Source organism: Sebastes umbrosus, chromosome 5 (assembly GCF_015220745.1).
Source record: "Sebastes umbrosus isolate fSebUmb1 chromosome 5, fSebUmb1.pri, whole genome shotgun sequence".
In the NCBI taxonomy this organism is placed as follows: Eukaryota; Metazoa; Chordata; class Actinopteri; order Perciformes; family Sebastidae; genus Sebastes; species Sebastes umbrosus.
In genome coordinates this window covers 16,482,691-16,502,262 of record NC_051273.1, presented here as the reverse complement: position 1 = coordinate 16,502,262, position 19,572 = coordinate 16,482,691, and the positions used below count along the sequence as shown (strand labels likewise).

General features: G+C 41.1%; 1 protein-coding gene across 2 annotated transcripts in view; it reads right to left on the bottom strand.

The window, feature by feature from the left end:
- Positions 1 to 2,509: 2,509 nt before the first annotated feature.
- faf1 (Fas (TNFRSF6) associated factor 1) overlaps positions 2,510 to 19,572 on the bottom strand; it is an 84,003-nt gene continuing 66,940 nt past the window's right edge. For both annotated transcript variants that reach the window (XM_037769111.1, XM_037769112.1), the window contains 4 exons: positions 19,085 to 19,165; positions 18,485 to 18,562; positions 13,505 to 13,720; positions 2,510 to 3,656 (listed from right to left, as the gene is read on the bottom strand). In XM_037769111.1, coding sequence (XP_037625039.1) covers positions 3,573 to 3,656; positions 13,505 to 13,720; positions 18,485 to 18,562; positions 19,085 to 19,165 — 459 coding nt within the window. In that variant the 3' untranslated portion in view covers positions 2,510 to 3,572. The remainder of the gene's footprint in view (positions 3,657 to 13,504; positions 13,721 to 18,484; positions 18,563 to 19,084; positions 19,166 to 19,572) is intronic.

Sequence of the window (19,572 nt, the reverse complement as noted above, 5' to 3'; positions counted from 1 at the left end):
AACAACACGAACACAATCACACACTCGCACTCGAGGATGCTTGTGTGATACACTCACTGTGTGGATTACACAAGTAGCCCGAGTTTTCTTTTTAATTTTTTTTTTAAGTATAACTTGCATTACCAAAGACAACTACATAGTTAAGAATGACCTTATAAAACAGATTTATGAGACTCCCGACAATAAACACCGTAGGATTTGACAGAGGTTCATGAGATAATTGTCTATTTCACCCACAAGGATTAAGGTGAAGCTCACAGAACTCCCATTTGAAAGGTTATAAACTGAAAACAGCTTGAACAGACTTGGTTTCTTCTCCTCATTTATCATCTAAGCCAGTTCATAAAGAAGATTTAAAGTACTCTGGGACTTACATTTTTTCCCTAAAGAGACAGAGTTCAGTTTTGCGGTCGAGTGAAGTCTAAAAGAAGTCTACAACCACTGAAGTCTGACTGAGATTATAGTTGTACAATGATTTAGGAAAGGTGCATTGATTAATTTCACTGTTAAAAGCTAAGCTTAAAGACTCATAGTATGTTTGTGTTATTGTGTGATTTTGGTTAGTTTGGATTCACCAAAGTCACACAATAGCACATACAAACTAACCGGTCGAGGCAGCGGTAGACCAGCAACCTCCGTGTTCTGAGAGGTAAAATTACTCTGGTGGCTTTGGTGAGAGCATAGATACAACGATTTCAGTTTCCCGTCTGAAAAGGCTGTCTGACAGCAAGTCAAAGTGGTGAAAATATTCTAAATATAGCTTACACTTAAACTGATATTGATTTTTTTTAGGTGGGCCATTCTTTTAGGTGGCTAAAATACTTTTTGCTGCCAGCCCGAACCACCATTTACTGTAGGTAATACACCGACTATGGATAAGTACCTCATACAGCCCCACTTCAAAACACCCGAACTATCCCTTTAATAATCCAGCATATTCTTGTAACGTTTTTTTTTTTCTCCCTGAAGCAGTTTGTTTGTGACGCTCGCTCTGCTGGGGTCCTCAAACTTTGCCTTTAGCTGACAGAGGAGCCCTGCTACAGATGGAGGGCTAAGCCGCCGTGATCTCTCCTCGCTGAAGGCAGGAAATTAGTTGCGGTGTGTGTGTGTGTGTGTGTGTGGTTGAAATTACCAGGTGGCGTGTGAGTGAGAATATTAAAACATTTGTTAAGAGAAGTATTCAAAAGGTCGGTCGGCGGTAACAGAAATGTGAAGATGCATATCTCAACTTTGGTATCTGTAAAAACTGAAACTGGACGACGTGGGCAATATCGGCACCATGTTCAGGTTATCTTGATTGCAATCAGACAGCTCAGACATTAATAAGAAGGTGAACATCAATAGGAACACTTCACATCAACATTTCTAGCAGCCGGTGTCACAGAGCTGCATTTGCGATTTACTTTTTTTGACTCAGGCTTTGGTTTTTGGTGTCGCACCAGTTTAAAGGGATAGTTCAGGTGTTTTGAAGTGTGGTTGGATGAGGTCCTTTTCCATAGTCAGTGTATTACCTACAGTAGATGATGTTCGGCATGCCCCCAGTTTGGAGAAACTGACAGGAGTTGCCGCATGGAAGCAAAGCAATGTACCGCTGTGGACAGGGCCGGCAGAAAAATGTATTTTAGCCACCTAAAAGAAAGGCCCTCCTAAAAAATCTATATAATTTTAAGTGAATGCTATATTCAGAATATTTTCACCACTTTACCTTGCCGTGAGACAGCCCTTTCTGACGGGGAACTGAACTGAAAGTGAAACATTTCTATATTGTTTTTCTCAACAGTCGGTCACTTTGAAGACAGCACAAATGAGTTTCACTTTCACTTCAGTTCCCCGTCGGAAAGGGCTGTTTGATGGCAAAATAAAGCAGTAAAAATATTCTTAATATAGCGTACACTTAAACGGATATCGATTCTTTTAGGTGAGCCTTTCTTTTAGGTGGCTAAAATACGTTTTGCTGCCGGCCCCGTCCACAGCAGTACATTGCTTTGCTCCCATGCCGGTACTCCTGTCTGCTTCTCCAAACTGGGAGCCGGTCGACCGTCATCGACTGTAGGTAATACACTGACTATGGATAAGTACCTCATACAACCCCACTTCAAAACACCCGAACTATCCCTTTAAAGCAACCGACTCTCAAAGTATGTGGAGAGATTTCCCAGCTAATCAAGACACCTCAGCTTTGATAATACTGAAAGCTCAAAGCTCCTTGTTAAAGTATAGAAACCTACACAAACCAAACACGTCAAAGATAGATGTTTTTTTCCCCCGCTTTGCTAAGTCTTCAATAGAATCCATAAACCTGTATTTATCCCTCAATATCCCCCCCAGAGGAGTATCATGATATAGAAATTGATATTGATTTCAAGATTGTGTATAAAATCAGATGATCTTCCATCTACTCTGGACCCCTAAAATAAAGAATGACAAACCTTCAAATAAGTGACATGTTTAAATCATTTCAATGTTTGTGTGTCAGGACGTGTTTCAACAGATTTCCGGGCGAGACAAATTGATGTTCATATTCATATATTTTATATAATGTATATCAAACTAAAACTAATACAGCATCAAACTTAAAAAGGATCAAGAGAAGAAAAGAAAAAGAAAAGAAGAACTGAAAACTGAGCAATCCGTTGGCTTGTGGAGCAGTGGGTGTTAAAACCAGGGGGAGCGGAGACTGAGGGGACGCTGCAGATGCTGCAGGTGTCCCATCACGTCTCGTCCCCCGCGGCGGACAGCGGACGGAGGGGTGCGGGGGTGGAAGATGGGGCAGGGGAAGGAGGGAGGACGGGGCGGGGAGGGGAGGGGAGGGGTTTGGGAAGGTTAAGGGAGGAAATACAGGTGGAGATGAACCAGCCCAGACTTCTGCCAGGCAACATCTCTTCTTGCTGTTTATTTCATTTCAATTTTTAGCATTTTTTTGATTTCAAACACAAAAAAACATGTTCTAAAAAAGCAGCCTTGGTGTGTTGAATGTGGAAACGAGGGGAACAAGTCCATGTTTTTTTTTTTTTGTAGTTTTTTTTTCCTGTGACAAAGTTTCGTCTTCTCAGTCTCTCGATGCCGTTATCGTATTGTGATGTGTTTGTGTTGTGAGAGAAAACCACGACACAGCGGTTGGGAACGTGAAGTCGTGAAGCGTGTGAGAGGAGTTGAGAGAGAGACAGAGAGAGAGACAGAGAGAGAGAGAGAGAGAGAGAGATAGAGATAGAGAGAGAGAGAGAGAGAGAGAGGAGGTTTGGGGGAGGTGAATGTTTGGCTGTGTGCTTGTGATACTGTCTTTGCTCCTCTGTGCATCACGTGTACACTAGGCATTCATGTGCCACGACCAGGCCGAGGGCAGAGAAGCTTACTTGCACTTGTGTGTCACTGGACGTGCATGCCAGTGTGTTTATGTACGTCTGAGAGGATTGGTTGTGTGTGTTGGTGTGTGTTGGTGTGTGTGTTGGTGTGTGTGTGTGTGTGTGCATGGTACTGTAGGCCCGGACTGGTGGGGCCCATGCTCGGTGACTAGTGTGTGTCCAGCCAGTTCATCAGTCAGTCGGTCCTCTCAGCTATCAGAGGGCGACTTCCTACTCTTTAGCTTCCAGGAAGAGCGTCTCCTGCGGAAACAACTTGGCCTCCAGCAGATTCGACTCGGGATCCAACAGGGTGATCTGAGAAGAGACAATGTGGGGGGGGGAGTAGAGGGAATATATTAGACTGCCGCCAATCAAATGGCTAATACTAGGGCTGCAACTAATGATTAATTTCACTATCAATTAATCTAACATGTATTTCTTTCAATGAACCGATTCATCATTCAGTCAATAAAATGCCAGAAAATAAAGGCTGTGTCCGAAATCGAATGCTATTCACTACATACCCAACATGTGTACTATCGTTCAACATACTTTTGTGTGAATAAACAGTAGTTTGCATCTTTTCAGACCCACTGAGCAGTAATTTACGTCATCACTACCTGAGAGCCTCCTTGCTGGTTGGAGACGCGTAACCATGGTAACCTGTGCCAACCTCATGTGACCAATATGATGATTTGTGAGAAACATAAAGTCTGAACTAATTTAAAAACTATATTACACCTAGCAAAGTGAAATCTTATACTTGAAGCTAAATTGAAGCGTTATATACTTTTTTAGCGTACTAAACAGCATGTTAGTATGGGATTTCGGACACAACCAGTGAAAAATGTTCATCACAACTTCCCAAATCCCAAAATGTCATCTTGAAATTGATAGTGTGGATAAACCAACAGTCCATAACCCAAATATATTAAATTTCCAATGGTATAAAACAGAGAAAAAGCAGCAAATCCTCACATTTGAGGAGACAGAACCACCAAATTTGTATAAAAAAGGGGAACAAATAAAACCAATAATTTTCTGCCAATAGACTAATCCATCAATTGACTAACTGTTTCCTCACTGCTTAATGACTTACAGTTTTCTTCTGTTTTGGCCTTCCACACTGAGCTGCTATTTTCGAAGAAGAGATTTGAACCAAAGTGCTCAGCAAAGTGGATAGAAACACCAGTCTTAGCAACAATACTGTTAGACAAACCTTTAGTCTACAGGGCTTTGTCACAATAGCAAATATATTTTAAAATCTCCAGTTTAACCCTAGAGTATTAACCTCTTAAATGTCGTTTTCAGATATAGCAACATTATGCAACAACATTTCTGGGGGCCAAGTAGTACTAGTATTTGGCCCCCAGAAATTTTGTTTCTGAGAGTCACGGTTCATAAGTTACAGGCCAGAACATAAAGTGTAGCACCATCTGGTCGAATAGCATCATATTCGACACTGCATTCCCTCCAACTGTAAAGTCGATTGGATGAACGGCTCTCAAGATATGCGAAGGACATACAGAGAGACAGAAAGACAGAGTATCCTCGCTTTATAGTTAAATTATATTAGTGTGGACAAGGCCTCAGTCATTCTGCACTACTGTAATCCCTAGCTGATTGTCTCACCATAGATGCCCTGCGATCCAGACTGGAGAACAGTGTAGCTTTACTGCTGACTTCATTGGATGCGTGTGTGTATGTTTGTAAGAGAGTGTGTATTATTCTAACGTCGTGTTTTAAAAAAGTCGAGGCAGTAATCTGAGCAGCTAGAGCTTCGTTTCCCTAAGAGGACCAGCAGGTTTGTTTTCTTAAAAAGGCTCCAATCCAGAACAAACTGATGGAGGTTACAGGACAGAGTGTGTGTTGTAAAAGCTCGTTGGTGTGTGTGTGTGTGTGTGTGTGTGTGTGTGTGTGTGTGTGTGTGTGAGAGAGAGAGTAGCGGGGATTGAGAGGAGAACTGTGTGTGTTTTTGATGGCTAATAATGCCTAATGTCAGCTGGGATAAAGGTCACACAGGAACGTAGCTGACGGTGTAGAGGAGAGAAACATTTATCTGCGTTCAATACTCTGCACGACAGCTATTGTCTAACAGCGGAGGAATAATGTACCACCCACAACGGAGCTGATGGAGTTAGCTGACATGAAGGGGGTCTGACCTATGTTTTTCTCTTAGCTTATGTGAGCTAATCACTGGAGGGGTTGTGTTACATCGGGCCAATCTAACACCTGGGCTGAATGGGCGAGGTGGTGTGACACCGAGATGTGTCCGGGGCTTATCTGATGACTGCTGCGTCAGGCCCTCTGATTAGGGCTCCTATTCTAACCTCACAACAGTGGGATAATTAACCAGCTCCCTGTACCTGCTGTAGAAGGTCGGGGAGGTGGAGGGGGCACGCTAGCGTGGTAAAGGTCGACATCACAACAAGCAGAGTGATACGCCTGAGACGGACTATTGTAGGGAGTGAAATGTGAACTCTGACCGTGAACTGAATCACAACTTCACCTACAATCACTTCCTGCAGACTATATGAAAATAATCAGTCTTATTAGTGTCCTAACAATCCAGTATTTTAGTGTAAATCCCAGCTCTTTACACAAATCCAATACTAATATAACTTAATTTTGGTCATTTCATTTTTTAACTTCTAAAGAAGAATTAAAGGTATAATATGTAACAGCTGTTGGTTGCTGTTTGTAAACATATGGCATTCGAAGTTGGCCCCTCCTCCTCGGCACAAAGAGTAAGCGGGGAAGAGAGCGAGGTATAGAGTGAATGAAGAGAGGGAGCGGCGTTAGTGAAAACAAATCAGTGAATCAGAGAAATGAAACGTTATTGCTGAAGCCCAGAAACGTCCCGAATAGAGCTGCAATAATTAATCGTTTAGTTGTCAGCTATTAAATTAATCGCCAACTATTTTGATAATCAATTAATCGGTTTGAGTATTTTTTTTAAGAAATAAAAAGCGAAAATTCTCTCATTCCAGCTTCCTAAATGTGAATATTTTCTGGTTTCTTTACTCCTCTATGACAGTAAACTGAAAATGTTTGAGTTGTGGACAAAACAAGACATTTGAGGACGTCATCTTGGGCTTTGGGAAACACTGATCAACATTTTTCACCATTTTCTGACATTTTATAGACCAAACAACTAATCGATTAATCAAGAAAGTAATCCACAGATTAATCGACAATGAAAATAATCATTAATTGCAGGCCTAGTGTCAAACGCAGCAAAATAAGAAGAAGAGAGAAAATACAGGCAGAGGGCAGGGTCTCTGTAGATACCACCACACACTTCTAGTGGGTCATAATGAATGATTGAGAGCATAGACTGTATATAAGAAGTGGACGTAGTCACCATGACGTGACTGCCATTTTGAAGCCTTGAGTTGGTATTTGGCTGTCACCATGTTGTTTTTTTTGCAACCAGAAGTGACATGAGAGGGTGGAGCTAAGTACAACTGAATGCTGAATAATTTTCAGGCAACCCAAAATGTTACAATTAACTTTCACAAACTGAAAACACACTGTGAAAGGGTTAAAGTTCTAAGAGGAAAACATGGACAACTCCCAGACCGGACAACGCCGTGATAGCGACCTGTAGCCACGCCCTAAAGCATCCCTTGCTTTATGGTCTATTTGACTCTAAATGGGACCATAATTTACTAAATGAACATCATGCTGTATTGAAGAAGACTTGAAACTAGCGATTGAGACCATAAACTCATGTTTACAATGTTTACTGAGGTAATAAATCAAGTGAGAAGTAGGGTCATTTCTCATAGACTTCTATACAATCAGACTTGTTTTTGCAAACAGAAGAGTCGCCCCCTGCTGGCTATTAGACATAATGCAAGTTTAAGGCACTTTCGCATTGGCTTAATTTTCAGACCCCGGAGTCGCCCACTGGCTAATACACAGCCCTACTCTATATACAAATCCAATACAAATCTAACTTGATTTTGGTCACTTAATGTTTTTGCCTCTAAAGAAGAATGAAAGAAATCCCACCCTCGTCTGTACCTCTAATCTGAAAACATCTCATACAATGGGAATAAACAGTGTACGTTCGCTCCTTATTCGAGCGAACACTGAATATAATTAAAACAATCTACACATTTAAACTTGTGTTAACTGCAAAATCTGTAAAACTCGAAGGTGTTCGAGAACTCAGAGAAAAGGGTGAGAAAAGAGAAGAAAAAAAGAGAAGGCGAGTAAATTAGGGGAAGTTAAGGAGGACATATCAGCATCAGACAACCTATCCATCTCCCATGGGTGTTTGGAAATGTCACACCATGTGCACGTCGGCGGTCTTTGACTCCACGTCTTTCATCTCCTTGTCCTCATTTCGACGTGTCATTTAGACTCTTGACTTTTCAGCGGGGTCCCTGGAAGCCCGGCGTGGGCAGGGAGGGGTTGCCACATCAACCTTATGCCCCTCACCTAGTCAGCTGCCTCATAGCACAGCGGGGAGCGAGACGCCATGAAGAGAGGTAAAATGGTGTGTGTGTGTGTGTGTTTGCTGCAAACATATTCCATCCCAACGGTGGGGAAAACGACCAACAGGGCTGCTGCGTTCTTTTTCCCACCTCAGGAGCAGCGCGTCGCAAATGGCTGCCATGCTAATGAACCCGACAGGCTGTTATGACACCACAGCATCAGGTAGGAGTAAATGAGGCTTTGGGGTGGAGCAGGTGTGTGTGGGGAGACGTGTGTGTCTGCGGTCTACATATAAGCGTGTATGTGTGTGTGTGTGTGTGTGTGTGTGTGTGTGTGTGCTCTCAGTGAATTCGGGATGAGGGTTTGTGCTCGTGGTGCACCAGGGAGAGACGACGGGGGGAAGAGCAGCATCTGACTCTGAAAAAGAAAGTAGGGAAACAAGATGCCACACTGACACAGGAGACGGGCGCCATCGGTGATTGTTTACATTGTTATCCAATTAACAGACCATAAGCATGGAGGCATCTGTCAACAAACAAAGCTGTTGTTTTTCCTCTGCTCTGCCTAAGCCATTTTCTCTCCTCCTGTGCCTACACAGCCATGCATACATACATACATACATACATACATGCATACATACATACATAAGACAGACACAATCTAGCTCTCTGCTTTCCGTTTGTTTTTAACCTTGAGTCAATATAATTTCCATCAGCCAATTTAGATCAAATCAATCAGCTAAATTAGGGGGCGATTTTTTTTTAAAAGATGAAATTAATTTCCAAAGATTTTGACTAAATAGCATTTATGGAAAAAAAAAAAAGGTTTTCCACTTGTTAATTAAAAATACACAAACGAACAGAATAAAAACTGAATTCGAACAAAATCTACAGAGATAATACAATATCTGGAGGCAATTTAAAAACTGGAAGCAATTAAAAAGACAGATGGTGCTTCTCGGCAATCTTTGATATTTTGTCTTTATTTCCCTGTGAAAAATTGTATGACATTAAATATTCAGCTAATATCAAGCCCCGTGTATTTGGCATCCTCAAACGGCAGATTTCAACGGTCAAAACCACATAATTAGCACTTAACGTGAAGTTTAAAATAAATACCACAACTGTAAGTCACTTGATTCAAATGAATAAAACACACTGATATAACAGAGGAGGCGACACTAAGCAACGCTCGGCCGTGAAAGGAAAGAAAGGGAAAATAAACACAGGCCCTCAAGATGTCCGTTTCCAACATAATCAAACGTGCAGCTGAAATAACGCATTTTTAATGAAGCCATTACAGGCCCTACTATGTTAATTAAAACCAAATAACTTGTCTGTTTTAAACTAGTGTTGTCAAGTGTTTATTTGGCCAATTACAAAAGCAGTGGGAGATCATTATCTGCTGCCAGGAGCGTTGACAGCACGTAGCGCCGGGGCGTGAACAGAAAAGAACAGACCAGAATACGGCACTTCAAAGGGAGAAAATGCACCGCACAGACCGGACGGGGGGTCGGACGGAGGGGGGAAACAGAAAAAACTGGGAATGGGGAAGAAGAGAAAAGGAGAGAGCGAGCAAAATGAGAGAAAATAAAGACATATGAATAAATAGTTTATGCTTTAAAATATATATATATTTTTTTTAAAGAAAGGGATTTGGGAGGGAAAGTGAGAAGGCACATGGAGGATACAAAGGCTGGAGAGCGAAACAAAAGTATAATTGAGCAGGGAGGTAGAGAGGCAGGAGTAGAAGGAAAGAGGAGGGAAAAGGGAGACAGAGGGAGGGAAAGCTGGGAGGAAGAGGAGTTAAAGTGAGGAGGGGGCTGAGATCATGATGGTAAAAACTCAGCTTTTAACACTAAAGATTCCCTCTGGACATGTTTTTAGGACATGTAAAAATACTCTGCTTTGAATAATAAATTGTGCCTGATATAGTTTTTCCATAAAAAAAAGTTATTACAAAATCTTTAAAATCGACTCCTTTATGCTCCTTGAAAAATCCAGAATCTATGAATATACAAATAAAGTTTAACTGCTGCTTTTACTTCACTAAAAAGTCCATTCTCAGCATATGTGCAGTGGAGGTTTTCAAGTTTCAAGGTCTCATACTGGACCACGATTGGCTTCCAAACTAGTTGTGATGTCACAAAATCATCTCGTAGGTACGCATCTTAAAAACCGCCTTCTGGTGTCAACGTGCACATACACCTTTCTGCAGGGTGAAACTCAAACATCCAAGTGAAGTAACAATAAGCTAAGCACGTTTTTGAGCGGAGGGGGACTTTATGCACTGGTCAATTTGGGGATTTTGGGCTATTTTGTCTTCTTTCAGACTAGTGGAAAGAAAACATCAAAAATACACATTTAGATGTTTTTTTTACTACACTTTGTCTATGTGCATCTGTAGATTTCCTCTAAATTCACCAAACGTTAGCATTAGATAAATGCCTCATTTGCACAGTTAAACATCCAATTTCAGAAAACTTGTAATACAAAAATAATTGTGTCAGTGTAAATAACCAACTGGGGAAGTTTCATGGTGATATCTTAGTTTAAATTCACCTATTCAACTGTAGTGTCTTGCAAAATGTAGTGAATTTTACAATACATTCCTGTTTTCTCAAAATTAGGTTTTTCTCACTCTGAGCTAGAAATCTCCACTTCAGTAGCACTTACATACACCAAACTTCCCACTTTCATTGCTATCTATATTCTGAAGGTTTTTTACAGAGGGGTTTGTTCATATATCATTCATAGCCTGATTTATATAACATTTTATTCCTAAAAACATGGCGACATTTTTTTTTTTTTTTTTAATAAAAACCTTTGACTCCATATCATCAAGATGAAACAAGCATTTTAAGCTGGCTTTATCCAATGTTCAGATTTCTGTTCTGGAAATGTATGCAAATTAACACATATATGATAAGATAATGCTCCATTTACATATTTAAATATACATTTTCAGAAAACTTGTAAAACAAAAAATAATTGTCTTAATGTAAGTAAGATAATGTAAGTTTCATGGTCATATCTATTAGTTGAATTTTTTACCCTTTTCACCTGGTGTCTCCCCTTAAGAGATCAGGGAGATACTAGTCTGTATACGTGGCCTGAGTTAGAGCCACATTTCACATCCGTGGTCAGAGATGAAGCAGAGCGCCGTGCAGCTCCATGAATCTGTGGGTTTGTGTTATGTGGAGAGAATATTATAAGAACGGTCCTGCGGAAGAAATTTAGAGTGAAACTACTTTTAAAATAAACCCCCGATGCTCTTCCTGTGAAAACGATTCTTTCATGATAGCAGGACAAGAAAAATAAAACAGGCCTGTATAACAGATGTAAAATCTATTTTGGCTTCTTCTGAGCCGCTGTTTATTTGTCCTGCATCTCAGGTTTTGTCTAAGAATCATTTGGGTGAATTCACTGACAGAGCTGGAAGAAGGATTAGGAGAAGGTGAAATAGAGTACAGTATCACAGTGAGAAAAGTAATACGCCGCTTTGACAGTGTTTGGGTGTCTATGAGCAGCCAGGCAGGAAGAGCCGACAGCCGATTATTATACCGGCAGTCTAAACATGTTCACCGCGAGCTGAAGGAAGAAGAAGAAGACCTCGGGCTTTTCAACAGCGGTTTGTGCTCAACAAGTATCAAAGAAAAAAGGAGGAAATTCTTGAATGGAAAGCTGAAAACTGAAACACTAAAAGTCTCCCCCTCCTTCCTCAAACTCGCTGACAGTCATAGAAACGGAGGAAGGGTTAGTTCCCTGAGCACGGCTAAGCCTAGTACAAATGGTGCCAGTGTAAGGCCTGCTGTAGTGCTGAAGAGATAAGCCACTGATACCAAATGTTGGGGAAGAGATTGAGTCCAAAAATTGGAGACTAATAGACACTTATTGGCGAAAAAAAAAAATCCTGAATCAAAGTCGTGATATGGCTCGGATAAAACTTGATTTACAAATGGCAATAAACCTGTAATACCAGCCCTTTTTCCTGGTAAATAATAATGTAGTTTTAGCCAAAAATATTCAACTTGAGTAGATCCACTAATTTGTGTTAGAGCCGAATGTATGGAAATGAAATAAAGCGGGCTGACGAGGAGGGAAATAGCAAAAGAAAGAGTGACACTGCACAAAGCTGCTGAAAACTAGAAAAAGGGAAAGAAGGTTTCAACAGTTGTGCAGTATTACAAATGCAATAGTGGTCTATCCTCTATCCTCTGATCCTGGCAGAGCAACAGTGAGAGCGTCTGGACGGGATGGAGGCTTTCTATGCTCCCTCTCATTTAATTACAACACAGAGCTGCAGGATTAGACAGGGGCCTGTGTTCACAGCCTCATACTGGCACTACAACTGAGCTGCCTCTCTCCTCTCTTTCCCCAAATCTCTCGCCTTTCTGTTTTCTGGAATTATCTCCCATCTTCTTCTTTTTAATATCTTCCCCACTTGTCTTCTCTATCCTTTTCTCTTTCAGACTGTTTCTCTGATTAAATCTTCTCTTTGTTTAAGCTTTTGTCTTCTCTGTTCTCTTTTTCCGACTAGTTCTGCAGTCACCATCCTCTCCTCGCTTCTCTACCCCTCTCTAATCCTCCCATCCTGTTTTTGCCGGAATTTCATCTGCGATGCAGACACATCTTTATCTCTGTCTCAAACACATGTTTACTCTTGATTATAAAAGAGACAACTGTGAATCCTTTAAGTGACAAAGTTGTGAGCGGGGCATGTGTTTGCTTGAAAATATTTGTGCATGTGTTGAAGTGTGTGATTGTGACGAAATGAAGGAGTGTGAGCTAGCGCGTTAATGTGTGTGTCGGTTTGAGGTGTTTGTGCCCCGGCGGTCTCTGCAGACTGCGATGGCACACTGCCTGGGCAAGCCTACACACACACACACACACCTCTATACAACCAACACCACCCACCCCTCCACATGCACTCCTCTCTTGATTAATGGAAATCCCATTTTTGTTTCCAGCAGCATGGCTAATTAAACTGGTAGTTAAAACAGAGCTCATTAGCTCTCTACCACAGAGCGCGGCGACAGAGCCCTCTAATGACGATAGATGGCTGAGTGCTGCCATAGAGAATACTACTGTTAGTGCTGACAACTGTATCCTAACAGTCATAGTGTACTGTATTCACAACGGACTGATACTAATTAATATTCACTGAATAATACGTGTGTGCAGGTGGATGGATAAACAGCGGGCTTAGCTTGCTCCATCACAGGTACGGGTAAACAAAAGCAGCGACACATCAGTGCTGCTGCAGCGCAAACAATGAATAAAAAGCAAGAAAATACTAAATCGTCCATCAGCCACAACAGATTGTCTTAACTATCCTTCCCTGCTGCTCTCCACTCGCAGCCGTCGCCTGAGGTTCAGCCCAGGCCCGAACGGAAAAGCCAATTACAGCTGTGGATCTCTCCAGCAGAGATGTTAGCTGTGGACTGAGAACACTTCGTGACCTGCTGCTACTCTTCTGCAGCGAGGACGAATTTAGCACTTGTTTGTGTGGGCAGAGAACTGTTATGAAAGACAGCACAAAGATTGGATAACAGGATGATTCAACTCCCTTCTAAATAAGACGTCTTTCCCCTCTCCACTTTTAACAGCTTACATGTGTTAGTATCTTAAAGCCCTTTCACTGGACATGTATAAGCAGAAGGGGTTAATTATTTTGTAAACTTTCTAAGTAAGAGAGGAAGGTATTTTTAAACTCACATTTTTACGAGGGAAGGTGGTGAGGAGCTTGAACTCTTCGAAGGGGTATCCCTTGGAGGCCACAAAGTCGAAGAGGACCTGAAGCTTACAGCTGCCCAGGAAACGCCTTTCCAGAAACTCGCCACTTGGTGTGCGGATTCGCAGTTTGCTGATTTGCTCTACTGAATCCTCGTCGGGCTCCACCGGTAGGGCCTGCTCCAATGACAAGCGGATTGCCTGCAAGAATGTTATTTTGGTCAGTACAGCACATTGACAACTGTTGACACTTCATAAACACCACAGAAAAGTCCAGATAAGGCAAATGGCCTAATTGTTTAAAGGTAGAATTCCTTGTTTGTTATGGTGGACAACACTTGCCAAAATCAAAAATGAATAAATAAATGAAAGATATTTATCTTTATTGTTTAATAATGAATAAATACGTTTAAGAATACATTTTAAATAATAAAAAAATAAATTGGTTCTGTCCTCCATAGTTTGTAGAGAACGGAGGTAACAGGAATCATGAATTCTTTTGTGATCACACTGGACAAGTGTAGGTGAAGAAATTGCAAATACAAGCCAAGGACTCCTCCAACTCTTAGAAATATGACAGTTTTTCCATTTCACAAAATGACGCATAATCTACTCTGTGAACACTAATGCATGAAAGTGAATCAAGGAAATGAAAGGAGGGATAAAATAGTGATTCATTGTGTTGAGTGAAGGCAGAGATGTTTACATACAGGTGCTGGTGGGATGCAGCTGTCATTACTGTTGATGCAATTCTTTTTTTCAAGCTTATTAGCATTACAAAGTCTCTCTATCATTGTTCATTTTACAGTTTGTTGACAGCAAAGTCAGCATGAGTAATATTTTGAAAGGGAGCAGAAATAAAAAACATTATTAGAATAATACAGTCATGATCTAAAATTATGAAATTACTGGATAATTTATTAAAGGGAGGATAAATGTTTCCCTTTTTTAATTTTTAAAGTGATTCCTTAAGAGAAATTACAACAACAACCTAAACCAAAACAAATTAAATAATATGTATAATAATAGAACTGTAAATTGAAAAACAAATTATTTAAAAAAGGTTATAATAATAATAATAATAATAATAATAATAATAATAAAATATTAAATTTGTTTTTATAATAAATTTAAATTGTATTTGTTTTTTAAATTAAAAAAAATATGAATAATGTTTTCCTGTTTAAACATCTAATTTAGCTTTTTTATTTGATTGCACGTTTAAAACACCATGGTAAAAGACACACATTAATGAAAACTGAATAAGTGCAGGAGTGGAGTGAAGCCAGGAAGCTTATACAAAGTCCTCTGGAATACAAGAAATAATCTGAGATTCAATAAAGAGTAACTATGAAATATTAGCCCTGGCTCTCTGTTTATAGTAAATTTAAACCAGAGATTCAACAGTAACACTGGCAGTTATGAAGATGACGACACACTATCCAAACAAGTACGAAAGACAAGCCAAGAAGTTGCTCCCAGAGTCTAATTGCAGAACTGTAGCCTCACATTAATTAAAGGACCTTCTTGTCCTGAGAATGTTATTGAATTAGTTGCCCTGTGTCTCACCCTGTTCCCTATAGCCTCGTGGAGCTCTGAAGGTTGCCAAGTAACATTTCAGTATGTTTAAAACGGCCAAGTGTTTTCCTGGTGCTTCATGCTCTCTTGCTGTTGCTCAGTCTGTCAAGGAAATCTGAGATTGGGCCTGTTGAATATCTCAGTGTCTACCACAGATGGTTTAAAGTCTTGTTTCAGAAGAGATGATTTTAAAAGACACTATACTGAGTGTCTTATAGCACAAAGACAACCATCATCTTCCACAGTAAAGGTAATCAGCTCTCCTGTGCTCCAAAAAGAGCTCTTCAGCCACTCCCTGGTGCCTTCCTCTTCTCTCTGCTCCTGCCCCTCACCTCCCTCCTCCCCCGGCTTGTTGTTCCTGTTTGGCCAGCCGGGGAGCATATGCTGTGACAACACGCCCCGGCTTTATTTACACACCATAATGCAATTATATTTCATAAGAGTGTACAACAGTAGCTCATTAGCAGCTTCTGGTGTTGGGTGGGCAGGGAAGCACGCGTGCCGCTCCACCATCAGCTCCCTCAGGTATAAGAGCTGATGCTGACTGAGTTAAAGGGGCCCACGGGGACAAACTTACACACAAATAATAGACAGGAGTGTGTGAGTGTGTGTGAGTGTGTGTGTGTGTGTGTGTGTGTGTGTGTGGTGGTGGTGGGGGACATACAAATGCAGACAGGCAGTCAAACCACAGACACAAGCATAAACACCCACACAAGTTAAGAGGTAGCGTCCCTCTAGAAACCACAGGACACACGTCTGGTCGAGCCTCGGGCCCAGGCTACTCCACACACAAATAATGAGAAGCATCTATCCGTCCACATATCTGCCTCTCCGGCTCCGCTCGGCTAACCACAGAAAGCAAACAGATGACGGATGGAGGAGGGGGGGGGAGAGAGAGGTGCACCTGACAGCCGCACAACTGTATGCTAAGATCTCTGAAGGAGGTAAATAGTAAAGTCAACCTACACAGGCACAAGCACCCCACCTCAATTCACCAGCTCCTACTTTCATCTCACTCTTCTTTGCACAAAGGCACAAAATCACATTCCCACTAGCATTGCGTGCTGCTCTCTGGAGGCAACTGATGTTTTTGTTGTGTCTGCAGTTTCAGGTCACATAAACTACTAGCTTACTACCTCATAAGACTCATCTGAAAATTGTAAACAAAAACTAAAATCTTGATTTGAGAGGTAAAAACAGCTTGTACACGGTGCGGTCTTGAACCTCTGTGCTTGAAGAGTTAGAGTGTAACATTGCAGTTTCATGATGTAAAAAATGTCATTAATGTTATCCTAGAACAACAAGACCTGGCACAGTCTTCAACATATGACAACATATAAATCAAGAAAGGTAAAAGAAGCATTTGCTACTGTGAACTGATTAGATGAAGAACATCATCTGTAATGTAAATGCAACATTTTTTTTATTATTAAATATACATTTCTTCTACTTTATCTATTGTAGAAAAGGTAATGACCGATTCAAGCTGCTACAAGCTAACCTGACCTGCCAGATTGCCGTCACTGGAAACTGTTTGGAAAAGGGTAGGTACTTGGCAGGTGATTGGATGAACCATCTGTCAATCAAACTCTTGCCGAAGCCAGTCAGGAGAAGAGCGAAAACATATTTTCCATCGAGAAAAAGCATTCAGTGCCATTCTGTGCTCTTCTTTCAATGAAGAAATACTCTCCAGGTCTGATACAACTGATGCTAATGCAGCATCGATTGGTCTGTGCTCTGGCTTGCCGGACACAAACACATTACTTGGAGCCTGACGAGAAGGATTTTCACGTGATCTTGTGACATCACGAGAATCCAGCTGCCATGCAAGGTAAAACTACAAGCAGCTAGAGAATTATTGTCAACTTCTTACATTACTGGTATTTTAACCTGTGTGGTTTCCTTAGTATGCTATAGTATATGTTTTTTTCTCATGTTTGTATTCTTTTTCTATCCAAAATGTATCAGAAATGAAGCAATAAAGGAATCGCTTAAGAATGAAATCAATAAGTAGGGCTGTCCTCGACCAAAGAAATTCTTAGTCGACTAACACTCATACGATTTTGTTGACTAATTGATTAGTAAATAAATCATTCAGCATGAAAAATCATTAAAAAAAATGGCTAAAAAACTAAAGAAATCTTAGTCGACTAAAATCAGAACGACCGATTAATCGACTAAGAGGGGGCAGCCCTAATAAGTAGAATAACTGATGAAATAGAACATTTTGTAAATTTTTCCAAAACCAATTCCCACTAGTCTTTCAGTGTTTGTCTGTTGGTGTATTTGTGGACCTTCAGCTCATCAGTACTAGAAGTACACTCAACAAAATCCAGTATTGTGCTGTGACAAAAGAGTGCCCATTTCCTATTTTTGATTCATTTTAGGTCCTGCTTAACAGTTGAAGAAACTTAAGATGCCCTTGTCTGGGTCCAGCAGCTGTTGTTGGCTCTCATATTTATGAATATCTAGACTGTAGCACAAAGCACAACACTAGCATGTTAGCACAGGAGACACCATGGAGACCGCTGAGCTTGGGCAGAAAAAACTGATATAAGTAGGAAACACAAGGCCATGGTGGCTATTGTTGTTTAAAATACACAAGCGTGCACACGCAGTTTGGTTAGTGGACTACAGTGATATAATTAAGAAGGCCCGACCCGGGGCTCTTTTGTTGTTGTCTGTTTGACTTAAGTGACAAATCACCTGAGCGAGCCGGGTCACCCAATACCTCTCAGGGCCCCGGGGCTCCCCGGCTCTGCTGTTGAGTAAACAACAATCAGCGGGACTACACTGTATTACTATAGACTGTATTACAACATTGGTGCCATCCTCACAGACAATTATTGTTTTTCTGGCAGGCGTGACAGTGTGCTTGTGTGTGTGTGTGTGTGTGTGTGTGTGTGTGTGTGGTGTGTTTGCCTCCTCTTCACATACAATAATTGTTTTCAAGTGAATGCGTGTGTTTGCTTAGGCTGTGTGTGTGTGTGTTTGTGTATGAATTGCCTCAGTCTTTTGTTCACAATATGAGGCTGTGTGCTGTACCAATGTAAAGCAGTCAAATAGAACAATAACTGTGTGCATGTAAGGTGACATTAACAGGGACGTGCCTCACTGTAATTAGGATATTTCATCCTTCTGAAATGGCTGTATGCCTGTTCGCCGACACTACACACGCTCCACTGACTGGCAGGCTTCACCAAAACCACAATCTAATTGACTCATTATTGTGAAGTGAGAGCAAGATTAAAAAAAACAGCACAATGGCACAATCACTGTGTGCTGGCAAAACATATCACTGTTCAGCCTCGCACTGATCCAGTTGGAATATTAATTTAGGTAATTTGCATAATGTGAGTATGACGTGCGTATGGCTGTTCTTCTCACCTCCTTCTCGTCCTCCTGCTCCTTCTTCATCCGTTCCAGGCGAACTTGCTCGGCCTCTTCTCTCTCTTGGGCTTCTCTCTGAAGACGGAAATAAATGGATTTAATCAAATGGGATGCAACAAAGACCGAAGACTTTTACTATGTTTCCACGCTGGTTGTCAAGTTTCCTCTGAAGAATCATTACTGATATTTAATTATAGACCCAAGTAACTTTAGATACAAGTTAATGATATGACAATAAATCTGAAAAAAGTAGGAAATCCACACATTTAAAAAGCTGGAAAGAGTGATTTCCTACTTGATAAAGGACTTAAATGATTCATCAATTATCGAGAAATTTGTAGGGCTGTCCCCTCTTAGTCGATTAATCAGTCGTTACTACTTTTTAAATTCTTTTTTCATGCTGAATGACTTCTTTCCAAGAAACTTATGAGCAAATCTCTGGTAAACACAATATTTAAAGTGGTGCTTTTGTGTGATTCTTTGTGGAGAAACTCTGTAAGGGGTCCTCTGGCCCCTGAGAACCCCAGGTCTAGTATACCACAACTGACTCAGAGCGCAGTGATTCAAGTAGACAGTTTGTTTTATTTTGAAAAATACCTTTTTACGGTCCGCCTCTAAAGACACACGGTAGGCCTCATCCTGTTCTCTCTTCACCGTCTCTCTCGCCTCACGCTCGTCCTGGGTAGAGACAGGGAGAAAGAAAGTGGGGCCCATTAACTAACAACACAATAAAAGGACATACAAGGACAAAACATCTAAGCTGAGGTGACTGGTGTGGGAGCCAGAGAGAACCGAGCAAAAGAAAATGCAGCATGTTAAGTGTGGTTACGTACAAACACCAGGTATGAAAGAGTAGCACCAGAGGGGATTCATTGTGACCGGGCTGTCATTTACCAGACCCTGAGCCTCTTTTATGTTTCCTCATCTCAGTTTCACCGTCCCTTTCTCTCTCATTCACTCGGCCGCTCTCTTCCTGTTTGTACAGAGGGAAGGGGACAGGCGGCCCTTCTCTTTCTACCTGCTGTGGCTACAAAGTGTTTTATAAAGACTGCGGCTAAATACGAGTGTCCATTGTGTTAACAGTG